Source organism: Scyliorhinus torazame, chromosome 11 (genome assembly GCF_047496885.1).
Source record: "Scyliorhinus torazame isolate Kashiwa2021f chromosome 11, sScyTor2.1, whole genome shotgun sequence".
NCBI lineage: Eukaryota > Metazoa > Chordata > Chondrichthyes > Carcharhiniformes > Scyliorhinidae > Scyliorhinus > Scyliorhinus torazame.
The window spans coordinates 227,588,681-227,609,274 of record NC_092717.1 but is presented as its reverse complement, the minus strand read 5'-3'; the positions used below and the strand labels follow the sequence as shown (position 1 = coordinate 227,609,274).

The 20,594-nt window shown below is 48.3% G+C and overlaps 1 protein-coding gene across 1 annotated transcript in view; it reads right to left on the bottom strand.

The window, feature by feature from the left end:
• gnal2 (guanine nucleotide binding protein (G protein), alpha activating activity polypeptide, olfactory type 2) overlaps positions 1 to 8,102 on the bottom strand; it is a 550,721-nt gene extending 542,619 nt beyond the window's left edge. The window contains exon 1 of the mRNA XM_072468384.1: positions 7,375 to 8,102. Coding sequence (XP_072324485.1) covers positions 7,375 to 7,771 — 397 coding nt within the window. The 5' untranslated portion in view covers positions 7,772 to 8,102. The remainder of the gene's footprint in view (positions 1 to 7,374) is intronic.
• Between the last annotated feature and the right edge of the window lie 12,492 nt (positions 8,103 to 20,594).

The following is a 20,594-nucleotide window of genomic DNA, read 5'->3' as shown; positions in this document are numbered from 1 at the left end:
TCTCAAAAGAATTAACATAGACATGGGGAGGGGGGGGGTCTGCCGCAGAAAACCAGTAAAAGTATGATTTTTTATCTCTCAAAAAGTCTCCGAGGTTGGCTGTCTGTAAAAGGACCATTAGAAAATGAGTTTGGGTAGTTTCAATGCAACTTATAGTAGGTGTGGGGCCACAATGCAAAACCAGGCACCCGGATCCACATGATGGCTAGAGAAATGAACACTATCTCACTGTTGCTGGGGGGGTTGCTCAGGAAGCGTGAAGGGGACTTTACTCCTAATGAACCAGTAATGGGATATTGGGACTAGCTTCTTGAATAGAAAATGTTCCCATTTCCAAGCAGTGCTCATCATGCTGGAGTATCTAGCTATTAAACTCCAGAGCTACATAATCTGTTCATTGTTAATATGCTGCACAAGGAACAGGTAGGGGTGAGAAAGGACAAAGAATAATAAAACAAAGAACAATACAGCACAGGAACAGGCCCTCCTGCTCTCCAAGCCTGTGCTGGTCATGATACCAACCTTTGCCAAAACCCTCAGCGCTTCCTTGTGCCGTATCCCTCTATACCCATCCTATCCATGTGTTTGTCAAGATGCCTTTTGAACACCATTAATGTATTTGCTTCCACAACCGCCCCTGACCCAACACATTCCAGGCACTCACTACCCTCTGCGTAAAATATCTGCCTCGCACATCTCCTCTAAACTTTGCCCCATGGACCTTAAACCTATGCCCCCTGGTGACTGACCCCTCCACCCTGGGAAAAAGAGTGCCTGCCCATCCACACTATCCATGCCCCTCATAATCTTGTAGACCTCGGTCAGAACTGTTCTCGGATAACGTGTGTGCCCCTGGAATGACAGGATGCACAACAGTCTCCGACTGTTCGTTCTTCATTTCATCCAATATGTCACTGAAAGCGCAAAAGAGAACATTAGGCCATCTGGTTCCTCTCCATTTTGAAGATGCTATGGCTTCAGTGTTTATGGTTTAGATGCTTGACTGATCTTCAGTTATAATGCAAAAGTTCCTGCCAGTCACCCGTACAAATTAGTGACGTGGCAAAAGAAGACCAACACTCTCAGTACCTGACACGTGTGTACCCAAATCTTATCTCCTCTCAGATACTGCACCGCACAAGGGCACACTGGTTTCTTCACCTCTAGTGTTCAGCATGTGTACTCAACTACCTATAAATTCGGAAAGGTAACCAACAAGCTAACATTGAGGCTTCCAGAATGATTAATATCACAGAATTGTTACGGTGCAGAAGGAGACCATTTGGCCCACTGTGTCTGCACAGACTCTCCAAATGAGCATTATGACTTGTGCCATTCTCCTGCGTTTTCCCCTGTACATTTTCTATTTCAATAATCATACAATGCTGTCTTGAATGTTTCAACTGAACCTGCCTCCACCACACTTCCAGCCAGTGCGTTCTAGACCCGATCCACTCATTGAGTGAAAACGTTTTTCTCCTTTGCCCCTTTTGCAGATTACTTTCAATCTGTGCCTCGATCCTTTTATGAGCGGCAAAAGTTTTCTCCCATCTAATTAATGCTCAATGACAGCAGTGATTGTATCCAGCATGTACTACCTCGGGTCCAGCATGTACTACCTCAGGTCAACTTTTGTGCTGGAATGTGGCAGCCTTATTTATATTGCAGAATCACTTCCTGATGTAGTCCTGTAATACATTACCTGACCTGAATGTCAGTGCTGTTAAAATTGACCTATTTATAGAGCACTAGCTCTTACATACAAGTGTGTACACAAGATTTTACACTGCCGATTGTTTTAAAGTCATAGTTTTCACCACTGTATTCCAATGGCTGAGGAAGGTAAGTACAAGCTGGCAAAAGTAAAACACTACGTGTATGGGTAGAGAAAGCCCCCTGGAAACCAGCAATATTGACAGTGTGTAAATCCAATGCAACTGTTTGTGTTGCTATTGGGAGTGCTACTGTCTCCAGAGATACCAGTGAAACTCACCTGTATGGGTCTATTTCAGGACCTTCAGTAGCAATCATATTCCCACCACAACTGCCTTATAGCTCCTTTGCGAAAGTAAAGTTCTCATTTTATAGCAATGCAGTAGTAGTTGAGGTATTGGAGCACCAACTGGATTTGTCACATATTGGTAATCACCCTCTAATTCCATTTGCTTTCACCTTCATTCAAATCCCAGATCAGAGTTTTATGGGCAGTTTATTTTCCCCTTTTTCTAATCTACGCATGGGGCGTGCTTCCAGTCTACGCATGAAGCGTGGTTAAAGAGCAAAAAAATTAGCATTGCTGCCTCCCGACGCTGAGGGCCCGGGTTCGATCCCTGCCTGGGTCACTGTCCATGTGGAGTTTGCACATTTCTCCTCGTGTCTGCGTGGGTCTCACCCCACAAACAAAAGATTTGCAGGGCAGGTGGATTGTCCACGCTAAATTGCCTCTTAATAAAGAAAATGAGCTAATTAGTCCCACCCTGCCCTCCTCCCCCTTTTTTGATTCCACCACCGATTCAACATCACATTCCAGATCATAACTCTACACATCTTTGCACCTGACCAACTAAACTGCTGTGTAACCTGATCAATTTATTAGGAGCATTCTCAATATCCAAAAATCATCTGCGATCTAGATTGTTGCAACACTATGTTAACCCATTGTGCATGGGAATGAAAAGCAGAAAAAATAAACTCTCACATCACCAAACAGAAGAGAACCAGTTTGAGTTGGCCATCCCATGGTTTCTCTTGCATCATGGACACTTCATCAGAGACATCAATATGATTTAGTCAGAGATAACGGCAATTGCTTCCGAAACCCATCGTACTCACTCATACAGGGTGTGTATAGGACATAGAAATTTAGTACAGCACTTCCATTAGACACTTGCAAATTTTCAAATCAGTCTACAGCCCTATTATTTTTAAACTGAGGCAGCATCCTTTGAAAGGACGCTTGTGATCAGCAGCAGAACATTAACATTGAAACAGTCATATTGATTAGGCAGATTCTTTCCATCTCCTGCTCATTGTACACAGCACAAACCTTTTCCGTAACTACGCCTCGATTGTTCAATGTTCTTGACTGCCCATTAGGAGCTCATAGCTCCGCATTAAAAATAAAACACCTATGTTTATAGGTATGCATGCATACACAGTGCCATAAGATCTTAGCTGGAGTTGAATATCACGGGTGAATTTTCGGTCAGCCAAAAATCTGTTCAATATGAAAAGGATTTAATTCCTTCCCTCCCCTAATCATTCAAACAACCTTCAAATTAAGTAAGAGATACACCTAACTTCTGGCACAAATTCATTACAGGACAACACTGATAGCGGTTTTGTGCTGCAATTATAATTTGCAACCAGAGTTGACCTGGCAAATACCACAGAGGAGGCAGAAATCTCAATCTCAGACAATACAGTTTTAAGGGCCATTGCCTTTTCAGTCCGTTTGACCTCATACAACCATTTTTTGATTACAACATCTACATATTTCTTGAACAAATTGAGTGCTCAAGTCTCAGCACACCATTCATGGCAAACCATCCTAACTGCTGATCACCTCCCATGCAAAGATATATTTCCTGGCATATGCCTTAAACTTGTCCCTCAAAATGTAACCTTGAAATCTCGGAACCTTTAACATGCTCTGAGACGGTTTGCTCTTTCCTCACAAGGATCATTCAAGGAGCTATTTGAAGTTCGGAAGCCCTTTATTTAGTCACTCCTCATGACTAACACCTGGCCTCAGTTGCACTGATAATACAAAGAGGTAGAGGCTGATTAAACAAGTGGGCATGCTCATGATAGGAAGTGAAGTCATTCACCACGGATCTGAATACAATACAATCAGAATATTTGCTCAATCACAAGGACTCAAGAGTTGCAAACAAGCAAAGAGATTTAGATATCTATGCACACAAATTATTAAAAGATATTGCGTGGGTTAAAAAACTAAGCAGAACGACTAATAGAATGTTGGCCTTTATCTCAATGCAAAAGTGAGGCTTCAATTGGAGAGCCTTTGTGAAACTCTTGGGGGTTCATTTTTAGGCATCGAACTTCGGAAAGATATATTGGCCTTGGAGAGTCACGTGCAGAACAATAACCAGGGCTCAAAGGATTATATCATGAGGGCAAGTACATAGACTTGGTTTGTTTTCCCTGGAGTTGAAAAGATTGAGAGGTGATCTATTTGAGGTATTAAAACATTATGGAGGGATTCCATGAGGTAAGTATGGAGAAACCATTTATTTTGATGAGGCAATCCAGAACAAGACGACAAAATCTTAAAATGGGAAGAAAATACTTTAAATTTGAAAGACTTTTATTTAAATACACAGGTTAATGGAAATCTAAAAGTCCCGCCCACAACAATATTGAGATTCTGGGGCAATTTGAGACTGAAACAGATACATTAGGGTATCGAGAGATATGCAACAAAGGCGAGAAAATTGAGCTGAGATACAGAAAATCCATAATTAAATGAATTGGCAGAACAGGCACAATGAGTGAGGCTGAATAGCTTATTCGATGATCGTCCACTGCACAGCAGTTAATGCGGAGAGTGAAGACTTCAATTCAACCAATCCAACATCCTGCTGCCCCATTCATGGTCATCTCACAAGTTAACTAAAACTACCAAGTCTTAAACCTCTCTCGTTAACACAATATATTGTACCTATCAATACAAGCATTTTCTATTTATTCTTCTAACCCATACAGTACTTTCTATCTGTCCATACTGAACTCTATTATAATATTTCCTACATTACAACAGTGATTCCAGCCAGCTAAGTGCTTTGGGACATCCTGTGGAACAACTCTTTACAAATGTAAACCTGTCTCTTATTAATCGATACTTAATGTCATTTGTCACTGATAACAGATGAAAACTTGCCAAGCTCTCTTTCCAAGTTCTTGGCTGCCTCCTCTAAAATCTAGTCTCCCGCTTGCTTGATATCTGAAAATCTAGTCACCTTGCAGGATTGCAAATTCAAATAATTTATGTACATTAGAACACAAAGTTAGACAACATGTACTCAAACAGTACCCTACTCACTTCCTCTATTCATTTTGACACATCTTACAAATTGCTTCTGCACCTTTCCTTTAACTAGTTACTAATTCACACACACACATTTCAACCTTTCTACAGAGTGACATTAGTCTGTAAGTTTCTTGTGTGAGATCTACTTCATTTTATTTTCAAAAAAGTATTCTTTCACTTTGTCTCATTATTAATTTGTCTGGATTTCCAAATACAAAGGGCAGATTAGTAAGTCTGTTGCTACAGGTATGGCTTCTTGCCGCAAAATATGGAACTATATTTGTATATTTGCTAACCCATTGAAAACATTTCCATTTTTACTATCTTCCTCAAAATGGCCACAGTTATTTCTTATTTCACAATTCTCCTCCCTTAATTGCCTTGTGATATAGTTCATCCATCCCAGGAGAATGGCAAATCAAGGGCTGACATCAGGAAGTATCGACTTACACAAAATCAACAAGTGGAATGTGTTGCTGAAAATAGCAGGCAAGATCAGGACACTGGAATCACTAAAATGGCTAAATGCTGCAATGGAAAGATTGTAGAGTTGGTATTCTGAAAAGAGAAAAGGAGCCTTTTCTGTTTAAATCTTGCATTACACTTTGAACAATCTGAGCTTATTTGTTTCACTTGAAATTCCAAACCACAAATACAAACTTAATTTAAATACCTGGTGTACTTAATTACTTATAAATAACATGAATATGATTGACAATTTTTTTTATGGTTGAATGAAAACCAGGGTTAGCCTTTAAGAAAACAAGTATACTCGCTAGAATCACAATAATTTCAAATGTAGCCTTTTTAACTTTCCAGGAGAAACAGCCTTTGAATAAGTAGTATGTACTGGAAATACACAAAAGGTCAGTCAGTAAAGTGGATTCACGTTGGAGGCATTACCCATGCCAATTCCAAAATAGCCAAAAGATTAACTTGTCTATTCCAGATACAACATTTACAGATGCACCATCGAAAGCATCTTATCTGGCTGCATCACAGCCTGGTATGGCAACTGCTCGGCCCAGGAGCGCAAGAAAGTTCAGAGCGTCGTGAACACCGCCCAGTCCATCACACGAACCTGCCTCCCATCCATTGACTCCATCTACACCCCCCGCTGCCTGGGGAAAATGGGCAGCATAATCAAAGACCCCTCCCACCCGGTTTACTCACTCTTCCAATTTCTTCCATCGGGCAGGAGATACAAAAGTCTGAGAACACGCACGAACAGATTAAAAAACAGCTTCTCCCCTGCGGTTACCAGACTCCTAAACGGCCCTCTTATGGACTGACCTGATTAACACTACACCCCTGTATGCTTCACCCGATGCCGGTGTTATGTAGTTACATTGTGTACCTTGTGTTGCCCTATTATGTATTTTCTTTTCTTTTCATGTACTTAATGAACTGTTGAGCTGCTCGCGGAAAAATATTTTTCACTGTACCTTGTTACACGTGACAATAAACAAATCCCAAAAAATCCAACATAGGAAACACAGTAACAGGATGTATTAGGGGCAGGATGGACTATACAATCCTTGAGCCTTCTGCACCACCCAACAAGATTGTGATCATCTTCAGCCTCAACTCAACTTTATCCACCCAATCCTTTTATGTAATTTGATCCCTTTAAGAGTCCAAAGTTATATTGATCTCAACCTTGACTATACTCAACAATTTAACATCCAGCCCTCTGAGAATAAAGAATTCCAAAGATTCACAACCCTCTAGAGTGACAAAATCTTCTATTAACGACTTTGATACTGATCTTTGCACCATCCCATCAGCAAAAAAAACCCCTCCTAACTTGAAAATGTCCTGTTTGTTCTTGCTCGGTGTTCCTATCTTTTGACCAATCCTCTACCCACGCTAATGGTGCCCTCAACCTCATGAATCCGGAACTTGTGCAAGAACATTTTTCACACGGCAACTTATGGAGTCTTTTTGAAAACCCAAACATTCACTGGTCCCCCTCTATCCATCCTACAGCTTACATCCTCAGAACATTCCAGTATTAATTCAGACCTCCAGCATGAGCAGTTCCCCATGTGCCCTGTGATCATTCAATACCATTCTCGTCGTTTGACACCTGCTACACATTTTTGGAAATAAAAGTTTGAATGTTTTGGTCTCAAACCTCAATAACATGATGGATGAAGAATGCAAACTGTGGTATAAGATCAGAGCCGAACTTGCAGACACAGAGGAAGAAAAGCACATTGAAAATAAATTGGGTCGTGCACACTAATTATGGAATGCATCCCTATAATAAATCACCCAAACAAATACAGGGGGGGGGGGGGGGCATGCATTGAGCTTACCCAGCAGAAGCAGTCGGTGTGTTTGCTTGTATTCACGTTTCTGCTCCTTCAGGATTTTGTCGATGTATTTGCTGACTTTCTTCGCCTCTCTCTCCGCTTCTTTCTCCTCCGCCCGCAGCTTGTCCCAATTCTTGTTCTGCTTCTCGGGGGGTTTCTTGCTGCTGTGAGGCGGCGGCAGCTGCAGCCGCTCGCGGTCTCCCCCGTTCTGCTGCTGCTGCCAGCCGGAGCTCCGCAGTGTGCCCGCGGTGTCCCCCCGGCGGAGCTCCGTGTCCACACGGTGCGGAGCGGCTGCTGCTGGCGGCGGCGGCGGCAGCTCCGAGTCCGGGCTCGGGTTGGACACGGACGCCGCGATGGGATCGCTGAACAGCCGCGGCCGCAGACTGTAGCACATCCCCATGTTGCAAATCCCCCCACAGGGCCTCGAACACACCGCTTTAATCAGCGCTTCATCCTCCCACTGCCAGTGCTGTCACCCCCAGGATGCTGCTGCTGCTGCTATCCCTGCTTTCTGCTGTCAGATGTATATTCGATATTAGATCCTTCCCCAAAACGATCAGGAAGAGACGGAATGGTTTAAAATTCCTAATTTTCCATTGTGCACAACCAGATACGGCGTTCGAGACTCGTAAATCACCTGATCCCAGTGACCAGTGGTCCACCTTACCGTAAACCCTCCAAACTCACAGCCCAGTAACCACTCAATCCTCACATCCCTCCTGAGGGTTCACTGACTAGCGCTTCAGTCCTTCAATCTCCTGCGCCTCCTGTGGGCTTCACTGACCCTCCTCTCCCTCCTTCAAACCCCTCCCCTTCTCCCTCCTGTGAGCTTCACAGACCCCCTCTCCATCCTTCAATTCCCTCCTGTGAGCTTCACAGTCCCTCCTCTCCATCCTTCAATCCCCTCCCCCTCTCCCTCCTGTGAGCTTCACTGACCCCCCTCTCCCTCCTACAATCCCCTCTCCCTCCCCCGGGCTTCACTGACCCCCCCCCCCCTCTCCTTCAATCCCCTCCCCCCTCCTGTGGGCTTCACCGACCCCCCCCCCCTCTCCATCCTTAAATCCCCTCCTCCTCTCCCCCCTGTGGACTTCACTGACCCCCCTCTCCATCCTTAAATCCCCTCCCCCTCCTGTGGGCTTCACCGACCCCCCCTCACCCTCCTTCAATCCCCTCCCCCACCCCCTCCTGTGGGCTTCACTGACCCCCCTCTCCATCCTTCAATCCCCTCCCCCTCTCCCTCCTATGGGCTTCACTGACCCCCCTCTCCATCCTTCAATCCCCTCCCCCTATCCCTCCTGTGGTCTTCACTGACCCCCCTCTCCCTCCTTCAATCCCCTCTCCCTCCTGTGGGCTTCACTGACCCCCCTCTCCATCCTTAAATCCCCTCCACCTCCTGTGGGCTTCACCGACCCCCCCCCCCCTCTCCCTCCTTCAATCCCCTCCTCCTCTCCCTCCTGTGAGCTTCACTGATCCCCCGCTCCATCCTTCAATCCTCTCCCCCTTGCAGTCCCCTCCCCACCCCCTCCTGTGGGCTTCACTGACCCCCCCCCCTCCATCCTTCAATCGCCTCTCCTGTGGGCTTCACTGACCCCCCTCTCCATCCTTCAATCCCCTCCCCCTATCCCTCTTGTGGTCTTCACTGACCCCCCTCTCCCTCCTTCAATCCCCTCTCCCTCCTGTGGGCTTCACTGACCCCCCTCTCCATCCTTCAATCCCCTCCCCCTCCTGTGGGCTTCACTGACCCCCCTCTCCATCCTTCAATCCCCTCCCCCTCTCCCTCCTGTGGGCTTCACTGACCCCCCTCTCCATCCTTCAATCCCCTCCCCCTCTCCCTCCTGTGGGCTTCACTGACCCCCCTCTCCATCCTTCAATCCCCTCCCCTTCCTGTGGGCTTCACTGACCCCACCCCTCCATCCTTCAATCCCCTCCCCCTCTCCCTCCTGTGGGCTTCACTGACCCCCCTCTCCATCCTTCAATCCCCTCCCCCTCCTGTGAGCTTCACTGACCCCCCTCTCCATCCTTAAATCCCCTCCTCCTCTCCCTCCTGTGGTCTTCACTGACCCCCCTCTCCATCCTTCAATCCCCTCCCCCTCCTGTGAGCTTCACTGACCCCCCCTCCATCCTTCAATCCCCTCCCCCTCTCCCTCCTGTGGGCTTCACTGACCCCCCTCTCCATCCTTCAATCCCCTCCCCCTCCTGTGGGCTTCACTGACCCCCCTCTCCATCCTTCAATCCCCTCCCCCTCTCCCTCCTGTGGGCTACACTGACCCCCCTCTCCATCCTTCAATCCCCTCACCCTCCTGTGGGCTTCACTGACCCTCCTCTCCATCCTTCAATCCCCTCACCCTCCTGTGGGCTTCACTGACCCCCCTCTCCATCCTTCAATCCCCTCACCCTCCTGTGGGCTTCACTGACCCCCCTCTCCATCCTTCAATCCCCTCTCCCTCCTGTGAGCTTCACTGACCCCCCTCTCCATCCTTCAATCCCCCCCCCTCCTGTGGGCTTCACTGACCCCCCTCTCCATCCTTCAATCCCCTCCCCCCTGTGGACCTCACTGACCCCCGTCTCAATCCTTCAATCCCCTCTCCCTCCTATGGACTTCACTGACCCCCCTCTCCATCCTTCAATCCCTTTCCCCTCTCCCTCATGTGGGCTTCACTGACCCCCTCTCCATCCTTCAATCCCCTCCCCCCTGTGGGCTTCACTGAACCCCCTCTCCATCCTTCAATCCCCTCCCCCACCCCCTCCTGTGGGCTTTACTGACCTCCCTCTCCCTCCTTCAATCCCGTCCCCGCTCCCTCCTGTGGGCTTCACTGACTCCCCTCTCCACCCTTCAATCCCCTCCCCCTCTCCCTCCTGTGGGCTTCACTGGCCCCCCTCTCCAACCTTCAATCCCCTCCCGTGGGCTTCACTGACCCCCCCCCCCCTGTCCTTCAATCCCCTCCCCCTTCTCCCTCCTGTGGGCTTCACTGACCCCCCTTTCCATCCTTCAATCCCCTCTCCCTCCTGTGCACTTCACTGACCCCCCCTCTCCATCTTTCAATCCCCTCCCCCCCTCTCCCTCCTCTGGGCTTTACTGACCCCCCTATCCATCCTTCAATCCCCTCCCCCTATCCCTCTTGTGGTCTTCACTGACCCCCCTCTCCCTCCTTCAATCCCCTCTCCCTCCTGTGGGCTTCACTGACCCCCCTCTCCATCCTTCAATCCCCTCCCCCTCTCCCTCCTGTGGGCTTCACTGACCCCCCTCTCCATCCTTCAATCCCCTCCCCCTCTCCCTCCTGTGGGCTTCACTGACCCCCCTCTCCATCCTTCAATCCCCTCCCCCTCTCCCTCCTGTGGGCTTCACTGACCCCCCTCTCCATCCTTCAATCCCCTCCCCTTCCTGTGGGCTTCACTGACCCCACCCCTCCATCCTTCAATCCCCTCCCCCTCTCCCTCCTGTGGGCTTCACTGACCCCCCTCTCCATCCTTCAATCCCCTCCCCCTCCTGTGAGCTTCACTGACCCCCCTCTCCATCCTTAAATCCCCTCCTCCTCTCCCTCCTGTGGTCTTCACTGACCCCCCTCTCCATCCTTCAATCCCCTCCCCCTCCTGTGAGCTTCACTGACCCCCCCTCCATCCTTCAATCCCCTCCCCCTCTCCCTCCTGTGGGCTTCACTGACCCCCCTCTCCATCCTTCAATCCCCTCCCCCTCCTGTGGGCTTCACTGACCCCCCTCTCCATCCTTCAATCCCCTCCCCCTCTCCCTCCTGTGGGCTTCACTGACCCCCCTCTCCATCCTTCAATCCCCTCACCCTCCTGTGGGCTTCACTGACCCTCCTCTCCATCCTTCAATCCCCTCACCCTCCTGTGGGCTTCACTGACCCCCCTCTCCATCCTTCAATCCCCTCACCCTCCTGTGGGCTTCACTGACCCCCCTCTCCATCCTTCAATCCCCTCTCCCTCCTGTGAGCTTCACTGACCCCCCTCTCCATCCTTCAATCCCCCCCCCCTCCTGTGGGCTTCACTGACCCCCCTCTCCATCCTTCAATCCCCTCCCCCCTGTGGACCTCACTGACCCCCGTCTCAATCCTTCAATCCCCTCTCCCTCCTATGGACTTCACTGACCCCCCTCTCCATCCTTCAATCCCTTTCCCCTCTCCCTCATGTGGGCTTCACTGACCCCCTCTCCATCCTTCAATCCCCTCCCCCCTGTGGGCTTCACTGAACCCCCTCTCCATCCTTCAATCCCCTCCCCCACCCCCTCCTGTGGGCTTTACTGACCTCCCTCTCCCTCCTTCAATCCCGTCCCCGCTCCCTCCTGTGGGCTTCACTGACTCCCCTCTCCACCCTTCAATCCCCTCCCCCTCTCCCTCCTGTGGGCTTCACTGGCCCCCCTCTCCAACCTTCAATCCCCTCCCGTGGGCTTCACTGACCCCCCCCCCCCCCTGTCCTTCAATCCCCTCCCCCTTCTCCCTCCTGTGGGCTTCACTGACCCCCCTTTCCATCCTTCAATCCCCTCTCCCTCCTGTGCACTTCACTGACCCCCCTCTCCATCTTTCAATCCCCTCCCCCCCTCTCCCTCCTCTGGGCTTTACTGACCCCCCTATCCATCCTTCAATCCCCTCCCCCTCTCCCTCCTGTGGGCTTCACTGACCCCCCCCCCCTCTCCCTCCTTCAATCCCCTCCCCCCTCTCCCTCCTCTGGGCTTCACTGACCCCCCTCTCCATCTTTCAATCCCCTCCCCCCTCTCCCTCCTGTGGGCTTCACTGACCCCCCTCTCCATCCTTCAATCCCATCCCCCTCCTGTGAGTTTCACTGACCCCCCTCTCCATCCTTCAATCCCCTCCCCCTCTTGTGGGCTTCACGGTAGCATTGTGGATAGCACAATTGCTTCACAGCTCCAGGGTCCCAGGTTCGATTCCGGATTTGGTCACTGTCTGAGCGGAGTCTGCACATACGCCCCGTGTCTGCGTGGGTTTCCTCCGGGTGCTCCGGTTTCCTCCCACAGTCCAAAGATGTGCAGGTTAGGTGGATTGGCCTTGATAGATTGCCCTTAGTGTCCAAAATTGCCCTTAGTGTTGGGTGGGGTTACTGGTTTATGGGGATAGGATGGAGGTGTTGACCTTGGGTGGGGTGCTCTTTCCAAAAGCTGATGCAGACTCGATGGGCCGAATGGCCTCCTTCTGCATTGTAAATTCTATGAATCTTTCAATCCCCTCCCCCATCTCCCTCCTGTGGGCTTCACTGACCCCCCTCTCCATCCTTCAATCCCCTCCCCCTCTCCCTCCTGTGGGCTTCACTGACCCCCCTCTCCATCCTTCAATCCCCGCCCGTCTGTCTCTTCTCTCCCCTCCCCCACCTGTGAGCTTCACTGACCTCGCACTCCAGCCCTTCAATCCCCTCCCTCTGTCTCTCCTCTCCCCTCCCCCACCTGTGAGCTTCACTGACCCTCTATCCAGCCCTTCAATCCCCTCCCTCATACTCCTCTTCCTGTGGGCTTCACTGACCTTCTCTCCAGCACCCATTCCCCCTCATTCCCTCCTTCTTGAGCGGCTCAATGACCTTCAGTTGTCCCCCGGCTTCCTCAAGACTAATATATTTAAAATAGGTCACCAAGACATTCACTGGAAGACCATGTAAGCTGACAGGGTATCACTTTGTAGTCACATAAAGAGATTTTATAAATATTGCACTGTAGAACAAATGATATTTGAAAAATCCCCGAAAATAGCTCTGAAATCTTTAATTATCTCACTGAACGCTAAAAGGGCAAGTTAGGGTTTGGGAGGGTGGGGGATTCCCCCAATGAGTCGTGCTTTGAGTAAATGCGAATGAAATTCTTGGTGGTGAAATTTCTTTCATTCCACTTACAGCTAAAAGCAGATCTCCATGGCACAAACTCAAATCGAAAAGGCCTCAACAGTGGAATTTCACACCCCCCCCCCCCCCCCTCACAGAGCGGTTAATAAAAACATGTGCTCACAGCAAAATGCTGCATTGATGAACTTATTAGAAAAAAAGGATACAAAACATCTCACGGTCTTATCTGATCAGCAATGGGACTGAATTTTCTCCAGCTAAATTTAGGTCGAGGGACGATTTTGTAGAATGGCTCCTGAGCAAGTGAAACCATGTAAAAATATCACCAAGTCAGCCAAAGGTAACTGATGAATGTTATGAAGAAATATCTGTCCAGTGCTTCAAAATTAATAGCTGTTGTAAGTTAAGGGGGGCGACAGGATAGAGGGAGATATTTTGGAGTTTCACCTCGCATTTTCTGTTTTTGTTTCAGATTCCAGCATCTACAGTAATTTGCTTTTAAATAAATGGAAATCTGGGTGTTGACGCAATTGCACGTGGTTTATGAGAAACTGCAAAGAAGATTCAAAATGTTTAACTATCATGTTTCAGACACACCTTGTAAGGAGTGAACTCTGCTTAATTAGTTGAGGTTACACCAGTTTAAAAAACGGCATGGCACCTTTAAAGCCATCATTCAACGAATGGCCTGACACGAATGGCAGGATTGTCACTTGAGGGGAGTGTGGGTCAACTAGGCCTTTAATCACTGAGTTTAGAGGGATGAGAGGGGTTCTCAGTGAAATGTATACAATTCTGACAGGACTGGACAGACTGCATGCAGGTATGATGTTCCTTCTGGCCTGGAGGCAGGCTGCCTCAGGGTACAAGGGGTCACAATCTCAGGATATGGGATAGGCCAGGGGTATACCAGGGTTAGGCCAAGGCTTCCAAAACTTTTCCAGCTGCAAGACTCTTTTGACCTCCCAAGCATTCCGTGGTAACACCAGAGAAACATCCTTATTATATTGAAGAATTAAACCACAAAAAATTATTATTATTGCACAATAGGTACAACAAAAAGATGTTTCTATGGCTTATTGTCTACATTTTTACAAAAACAGAAATTCTGTCATTCAACAAATTCTTTCAAGTCTTACCTCATTTTGTAAATTATAATCGGAGCCCCCACTGAGACACACTCCCTCACCCACACTCTCACTTATCCTCACCCACTCTCACACTCAACACCTCTCATCCTCACCCACTCTCACCCTCAACACCTCTCATCTTCACCCACTCTCACCCTCACCCTCACCCACTCTCATCCTCACCTTCATCCACTCTCACCCTCACCCACTCTCATCCTCACCCACTCTCATCCTCACCCTCGTCCACTCTCACCATCACCCACTCTCATCCTCACCCACTCTCAACCTCACCCTCGTCCACTCTCACCATCACCCACTCTCACCCTCGTCCACTCTCACCATCACCCACTCTCACCCTCACCCTCGTCCACTCTCACCTTCATCCACTCTCACCCTCACCCACTCTCATCCTCACCCTTGTCGACTCTCACCCTCACCCACTATCATCCTCACCCACTCTCATCCTCACCCACTCTCATCCTCACCCACTCTCATCCTCACCCACTCTCATCCTCACCCTCGTCCACCCTCACCCTCGTCCACTCTGACCCTCACCCACTCTCACCCTCACCCACTCTCATCCTCACCCTTGTCGACTCTCACCCTCACCCACTCTCACCCTCACCCACTCTCATCCTCACCCTTGTCGACTCTCACCCTCACCCACTCTCATCCTCACCCACTCTCATCCTCACCCTCGTCCACTCTGACCTTCACCCACTCTCACCCTCACCCACTCTCATCCTCACCTTCATCCACTCTCACCCTCACCCACTCTCATCCTCACCCTCGTCCGCTCTGACCTTCACCCACTCTCACCCTCACCCACTCTCACCCTCACCCACTCTCATCCTCACCCTCGTCCACTCTCACCCTCACCCACTCTCACCCTCACCCACTCTCATCCTCACCCTCGTCCGCTCTGACCTTCACCCACTCTCACCCTCACCCACTCTCACCCTCACCCACTCTCATCCTCACCTTCATCCACTCACGCCATCACCCACTCTCACCCTCACCCACTCTCATCCTCACCCTCGTCCACTCTCACCCTCACCCACTCTCATCCTCACCCTCGTCCACTCTCACCCTCACCCACTCTCATCCTCACCCTCGTCCACTCTCGCCATCACCTACGCTCACCCTCACCCACTCTCATCCTCACCCTCGACCACTCTCACCATCACCCACTCTCACCCTCACCCACTCACATCCTCACCCTCGTCCACTCTCACCAAGACCCACTCTCACCCTCATCCACTCACATCCTCACTCTTATCCACTCTCACCCTCACCCACTCTCATCCTCACCCTCGTCCACTCTCACCATCACCCACTCTCACCCTCGTCCACTCTCACCCTCACCCACTCTCACTCTCACCCTCGCCCACTCTCATCCTCACCATCACCCACTCTCACCCTCACCCACTCTCATCCTCACCATCGTCCACTATCAACCTCACCCACTCTCATCCTCACCCACCCTCACCCACTCTCATCCTCACCCACTCTCATCCTCACCCTCGTCCTCTCTCACCATCACCCACTCGCACCCTCACCCACTCTCATCCTCACCCTCGTCCACTCTCAGCATCACCCACTCTCACCCTCACCCTTGTCCACTCTCACCCTCACCCACCCTCCACCACTCTCATCCTCACCCTTGTCCACTCTCACCCTCACCCACTCTCACCCTCACCCACCCTCACCCACTCTCACCCTCACCCACCCTCTCACGCAAACACTCACGTACTTCCACATTCTTTTTTTTAAGATACTTTATTCCAAGCATACACCATTAGCAACAAAAGCAACAGTCCAACAAGACACACTTAATAGTTTCTACAATTTATCCCCTTTTATACTTCCTCCCACCACAATGTACAGTTCCTCAAATAAAATATTGAACGGTCTCCACTGCACTTCAAAGCCCTCTTCTGGCCCCCTTAGGACGAACTTAATCTTCTCCAGCCAGAGAAAATCTTACAAGTCCCCCAGCTAATCTGCCACCTCCGCTGGCTTATCTGACCCCCAGTTCAAAGGATTCTTTGCCGGGCAATCAGAGACAAAGGCCACAATATCAGCCCCCTTCCTCTCCAGCAGCCCGGCTCCATAGGTTTCAGCTTAACCTCAGCCCCCACTATTCTGGATAATGTTCCGACACCACCTTCCCAAAATTCTTCAACTTCTCACAGCCCCAAAACATATGAACATGTTTGCTGGCCCCCCTTCCGCACTTCTCACACCCATCAGGGAAGGGTAAAACTGCAAGAAGTATAATGGGTAATGAGAAACAGAGGAACAAGTAGGGCAGCACGGTAGCATAGTGATTAGCACAATTGCTTTACAGCTCCAGGGTCCCAGGTTCGATTCCGGCTTGGATCACTATCTGTGCGGAGTCTGCACATCCTCCCCGTGTGTGTGGGGGTTTTCTCCGGGTGCTCCGGTTTCCTCCCACAGGCCAAAGATGTGCATGTTAGATGGTTTGGCCATGATAAATTGCCCTTAGTGTCCAAAATTTCCCTTAGTGTTGGGTGGGGTTACTGGGTTATGGGGATAGGGTGGCGGTGTGGACCTTGGGTAGGGTGCTCTTTCCAAGAGCTGGTGCAGACTCGATGGGCCGAATGGCCTCCTTCTGCATTGTAAATTCTATGATAATTCTATGAACAGGTCAGCATGTGAGGAGAAGGTAGAGGTTAACAGAATGAAATGGGGAGGAGGTGAAGTCTAACGACTACGGGAGGTAAGAAAATGTAAAACATTAAAATCTAAGGTGACTGGAAGTTGGGGATGAGGCTGAGTGTTATCAGAGATTAATGAAGGAGGTCAGAATGTGTGCAAAGCATAGTGCACAAGTAAATCCTGCAAGGGAAAGATAAATCAATAGGACATATTTCAAAACCTTGTACCTAAATGCACACAGTATTCGGAATAAGGCCAATGTGTTGATGGCACAAATAGAGACAAATGGGTATGATTTGGTGGGGATTACTGAAACATGGTTGTCGGAGGACCGGGACTAGGAATTAAATGTCCAAGGGTACTCTGTATTCCGATGGGATAGACAGGATGGAACACAAGATGGAGTTGTTTTATTGGTTAAAGGTGACACCAAGCCTGTATTAAGAAATGATATTGGCACTGAGGGCCAAGGTGTTGAATCAATATGAGTGGAATTAAAAAACGAGGGAAAAAACTCCTTTGTAGGACTAATTTACAGGCCCCCGACCAATTCTTCCTAAGTGGGGCATTGTATAAACCAAGAAATAATGAGGGCTTGTGAGAAGGGCACATCAGTAATCATGGGTGATTTTAACATGCAAATTGACTGGATTAATTAAATTGACAAGGGTAGCCTCGAGGAAGATTTCATAGAGTGCATGAGGGATTATTTCTTAGAGCAATATGTTATGGAGCCAACCAGGGAGCAGGCTATTTTAGATTTAGTATTACATAACGAAGAAAGGTTGATAAATGGTTTTGTTGTTAAGAATTCTCTTGGAAGGAATGATCACCACATGCTAGAATTTGAAATTCAGATTGAGCGAGAGAGGACAGAGCGCCATAATAGAGTTTTAGCGTTGGGGAGAAGTAATTATACAGGCGTGAGGAAAGAGTTGGCACAAGTAGACTGGGCACAAATAATTGAGGGTAGGACAGTTGAGGAACAATGGTGGATGTTCAGGGAGATATTAAACACCTCTCAATTAAAGTATATTCCTGAGAAGAAGAGAAATTGTAAAAGGGAGAAAAACGTTCCATGGCTAAACAAGGAAGTCAAGAAGGACATCAAGGCAAAAGCTAGGGCATACCATACTGCAAAAGCTAGTGGTAAGCTGGAGGATTGGGAGAACTTTAGGGGTCAGCAAAAATCTACTAAAAATAGAATCAAAAAAGCTAAGATGAACTACAAAAGGAAATTAGCAGAAAACATAAACACTGATACCAAAAGCTTCTATAAGTATATAAAGAGGAAGAGAATAGCTAAAGTAAATGTTGACCCTTTAGAGGATCATAAGACCATAAGACATAGGAGCGGAAGTAAGGCCATTCGGCCCATCGAGTCCACTCCACCATTCAATCATGGCTGATTTCAACTCCATTTACCCGCTCTCTCTCCATAGCCCTTAATTCCTCGAGAAATCAAGAATTTATCAACTTCTGTCTTAAAGACACTCAACGTCCCGGCCTCCACCGCCCTCTGTGGCAATGAATTCCACAGACCCACCACTATCTGGCTGAAGAAATTTCTCCTCATCTCTGTTCTAAAGTGACTCCCTTTTATTCTAAGGCTGTGCCCCCGGGTCCTAGTCTCCCCTGCTAATGGAAACAACTTCCCTACGTCCACCCTATCTAAGCCATTCATTATCTTGTAAGTTTCTATTAGATCTCCCCTCAAAGGACGATACTTGCGAGGTAATAATGGGGAACATAGAGATGGTGGAGGCACTGAATCAATATTTTTCCTCTGTCTTCATGGGAGAGGATAATAACATTTTTCCAAGAACTGCAGTTAATGCAGAGGAACTTACTGCAATAACCGTCACAACGGAGAGGAATAAACTAATGGGACTAAAGTCAGATAAGTCTCCGGGACCTGGCGGCATGCACCCTAGGGTTAAAGGAGGTGGCAGCAGAGATAGTGGATAAATTAGTTATTTCAAAATTCCCTGGATTCTGGAAAGGTCCCGGTGGATTGGAAACACACTAATGTAACTCCCCTATTCAAAAAGGGAGAAAGGTCAAAAGTAGGAAACTATAGACCAGTTAGTTTGACCTCTGTGATGGGGAAGATGCTGGAATCAATCATTAAAAAGGAGATGGCTGAACAGTTGGAAAGACAAAGCTCAATCCATCATTGTCAGCATGGTTTTATGACAAACTTGCTTGAGTCCTTTGAGGATGTAACCAACAAGGTGGATAATGGGGAACCTGCAGATGTGGACTTCCAGAAGGCGTTTGACAAGGTGCCACATAAAAGATTGATCCAGAAGGTGAGATGACAGGGGCTTGGGGGTAGAGTACTCGATTGGATTGAGGATTGGCTGACTGACAGAAAACCGTGGGTTGGGTTAAATTGGTCACTCTCTGGCTGGTGAACTGTAACTAGCAGGGTGCCACAAGAGTCAATCCTTAGACCTCAACTGTTTACAATCTATATAAATGATCTGCAAGCAGGGAGAAAGTGTAACATAGCAAAATTTGCAAATTATACTAAAATAGGTGGGAAAGCAGGCAGTGAAGAGGAGATACAGATTTTGCTGATGGATATGGGTAGGCTAGGAGATTGGCCACAATTTGGCAGGTGGGGTTTAATATGGATAAGTGTGAAGTTATCCATTTTGACCAAAAGAATAGTCAGGCAAATTATTATCTAAATGGAAAGCAGATTCAAAATGCGGCTGGGCAGAGGGATCTGGGTGTCTTTGTTCATGAATCACAGAAAGTCGGTATGCAGGTACAGTATGTAATTAGAAAAGCAAATGGAATTTTAGCATTCATTGCAAAAGGACTGGAGTACAAAAGTAGAAAAGAATTGTTGCAATTGTATAGGGTGTTGGTGAGACCACATCTGGAGTATTGGGCCAGTTTTGGTCTCCTTATTTGAGGAAGGATGTGGTGGCATTGGAAGCAGTTCAGAGGAGATTCACCAGATTGATTCCGGGGATGAAAGGGTTGGCATATGAGGAGAAATTAAACAGTTTGGGCTGATACTCGCTGGAGTTTAGAAGGATGAGAGGGGATCTGATCGAAGTATATAAAATACTAAAAGGGATTGATAAAGTAAATGTCGACCAAATGTTCCCCATTGTGGGGCAATCGAGAACGAGATGTCACAGATCCCGGTTGAGAGGCGGTAGATTTAAAACTGAGATGAGGAGGTACTACTACTCGCTGAGGGTGATGAATTTGAGGAACTTGCTGCCCCGTAGTGCGGTGGAGTCTGAATCATTAAAATGGTTTCAAGAGGGAGATAGATATATTTCTGATAAAAAAGAGGTTAAAGGGATATGAGGAACAGTTAGGAAGGTGGCTTTGAGAACAGGATGAGATTATTAATAACAATAAGATCAAATACAAGCAACCTCTCTCCAGCTTTCTCCAGCCAGTATGAGGTTACCTGGCTCTAACATTCACTAATATGAAGTTTCCTCCGGGTGCTCCGGTTTCTTCCCACAGTCCAAAGATGTGCAGGTTAGGTGGATTGGCCGTGCTGAATTGCCCTTAGTGTCCATGAAGATTGGGTGGGGTTACTGGGTTACGGGGATAGAGTGATCGTGTGGGCTTGGG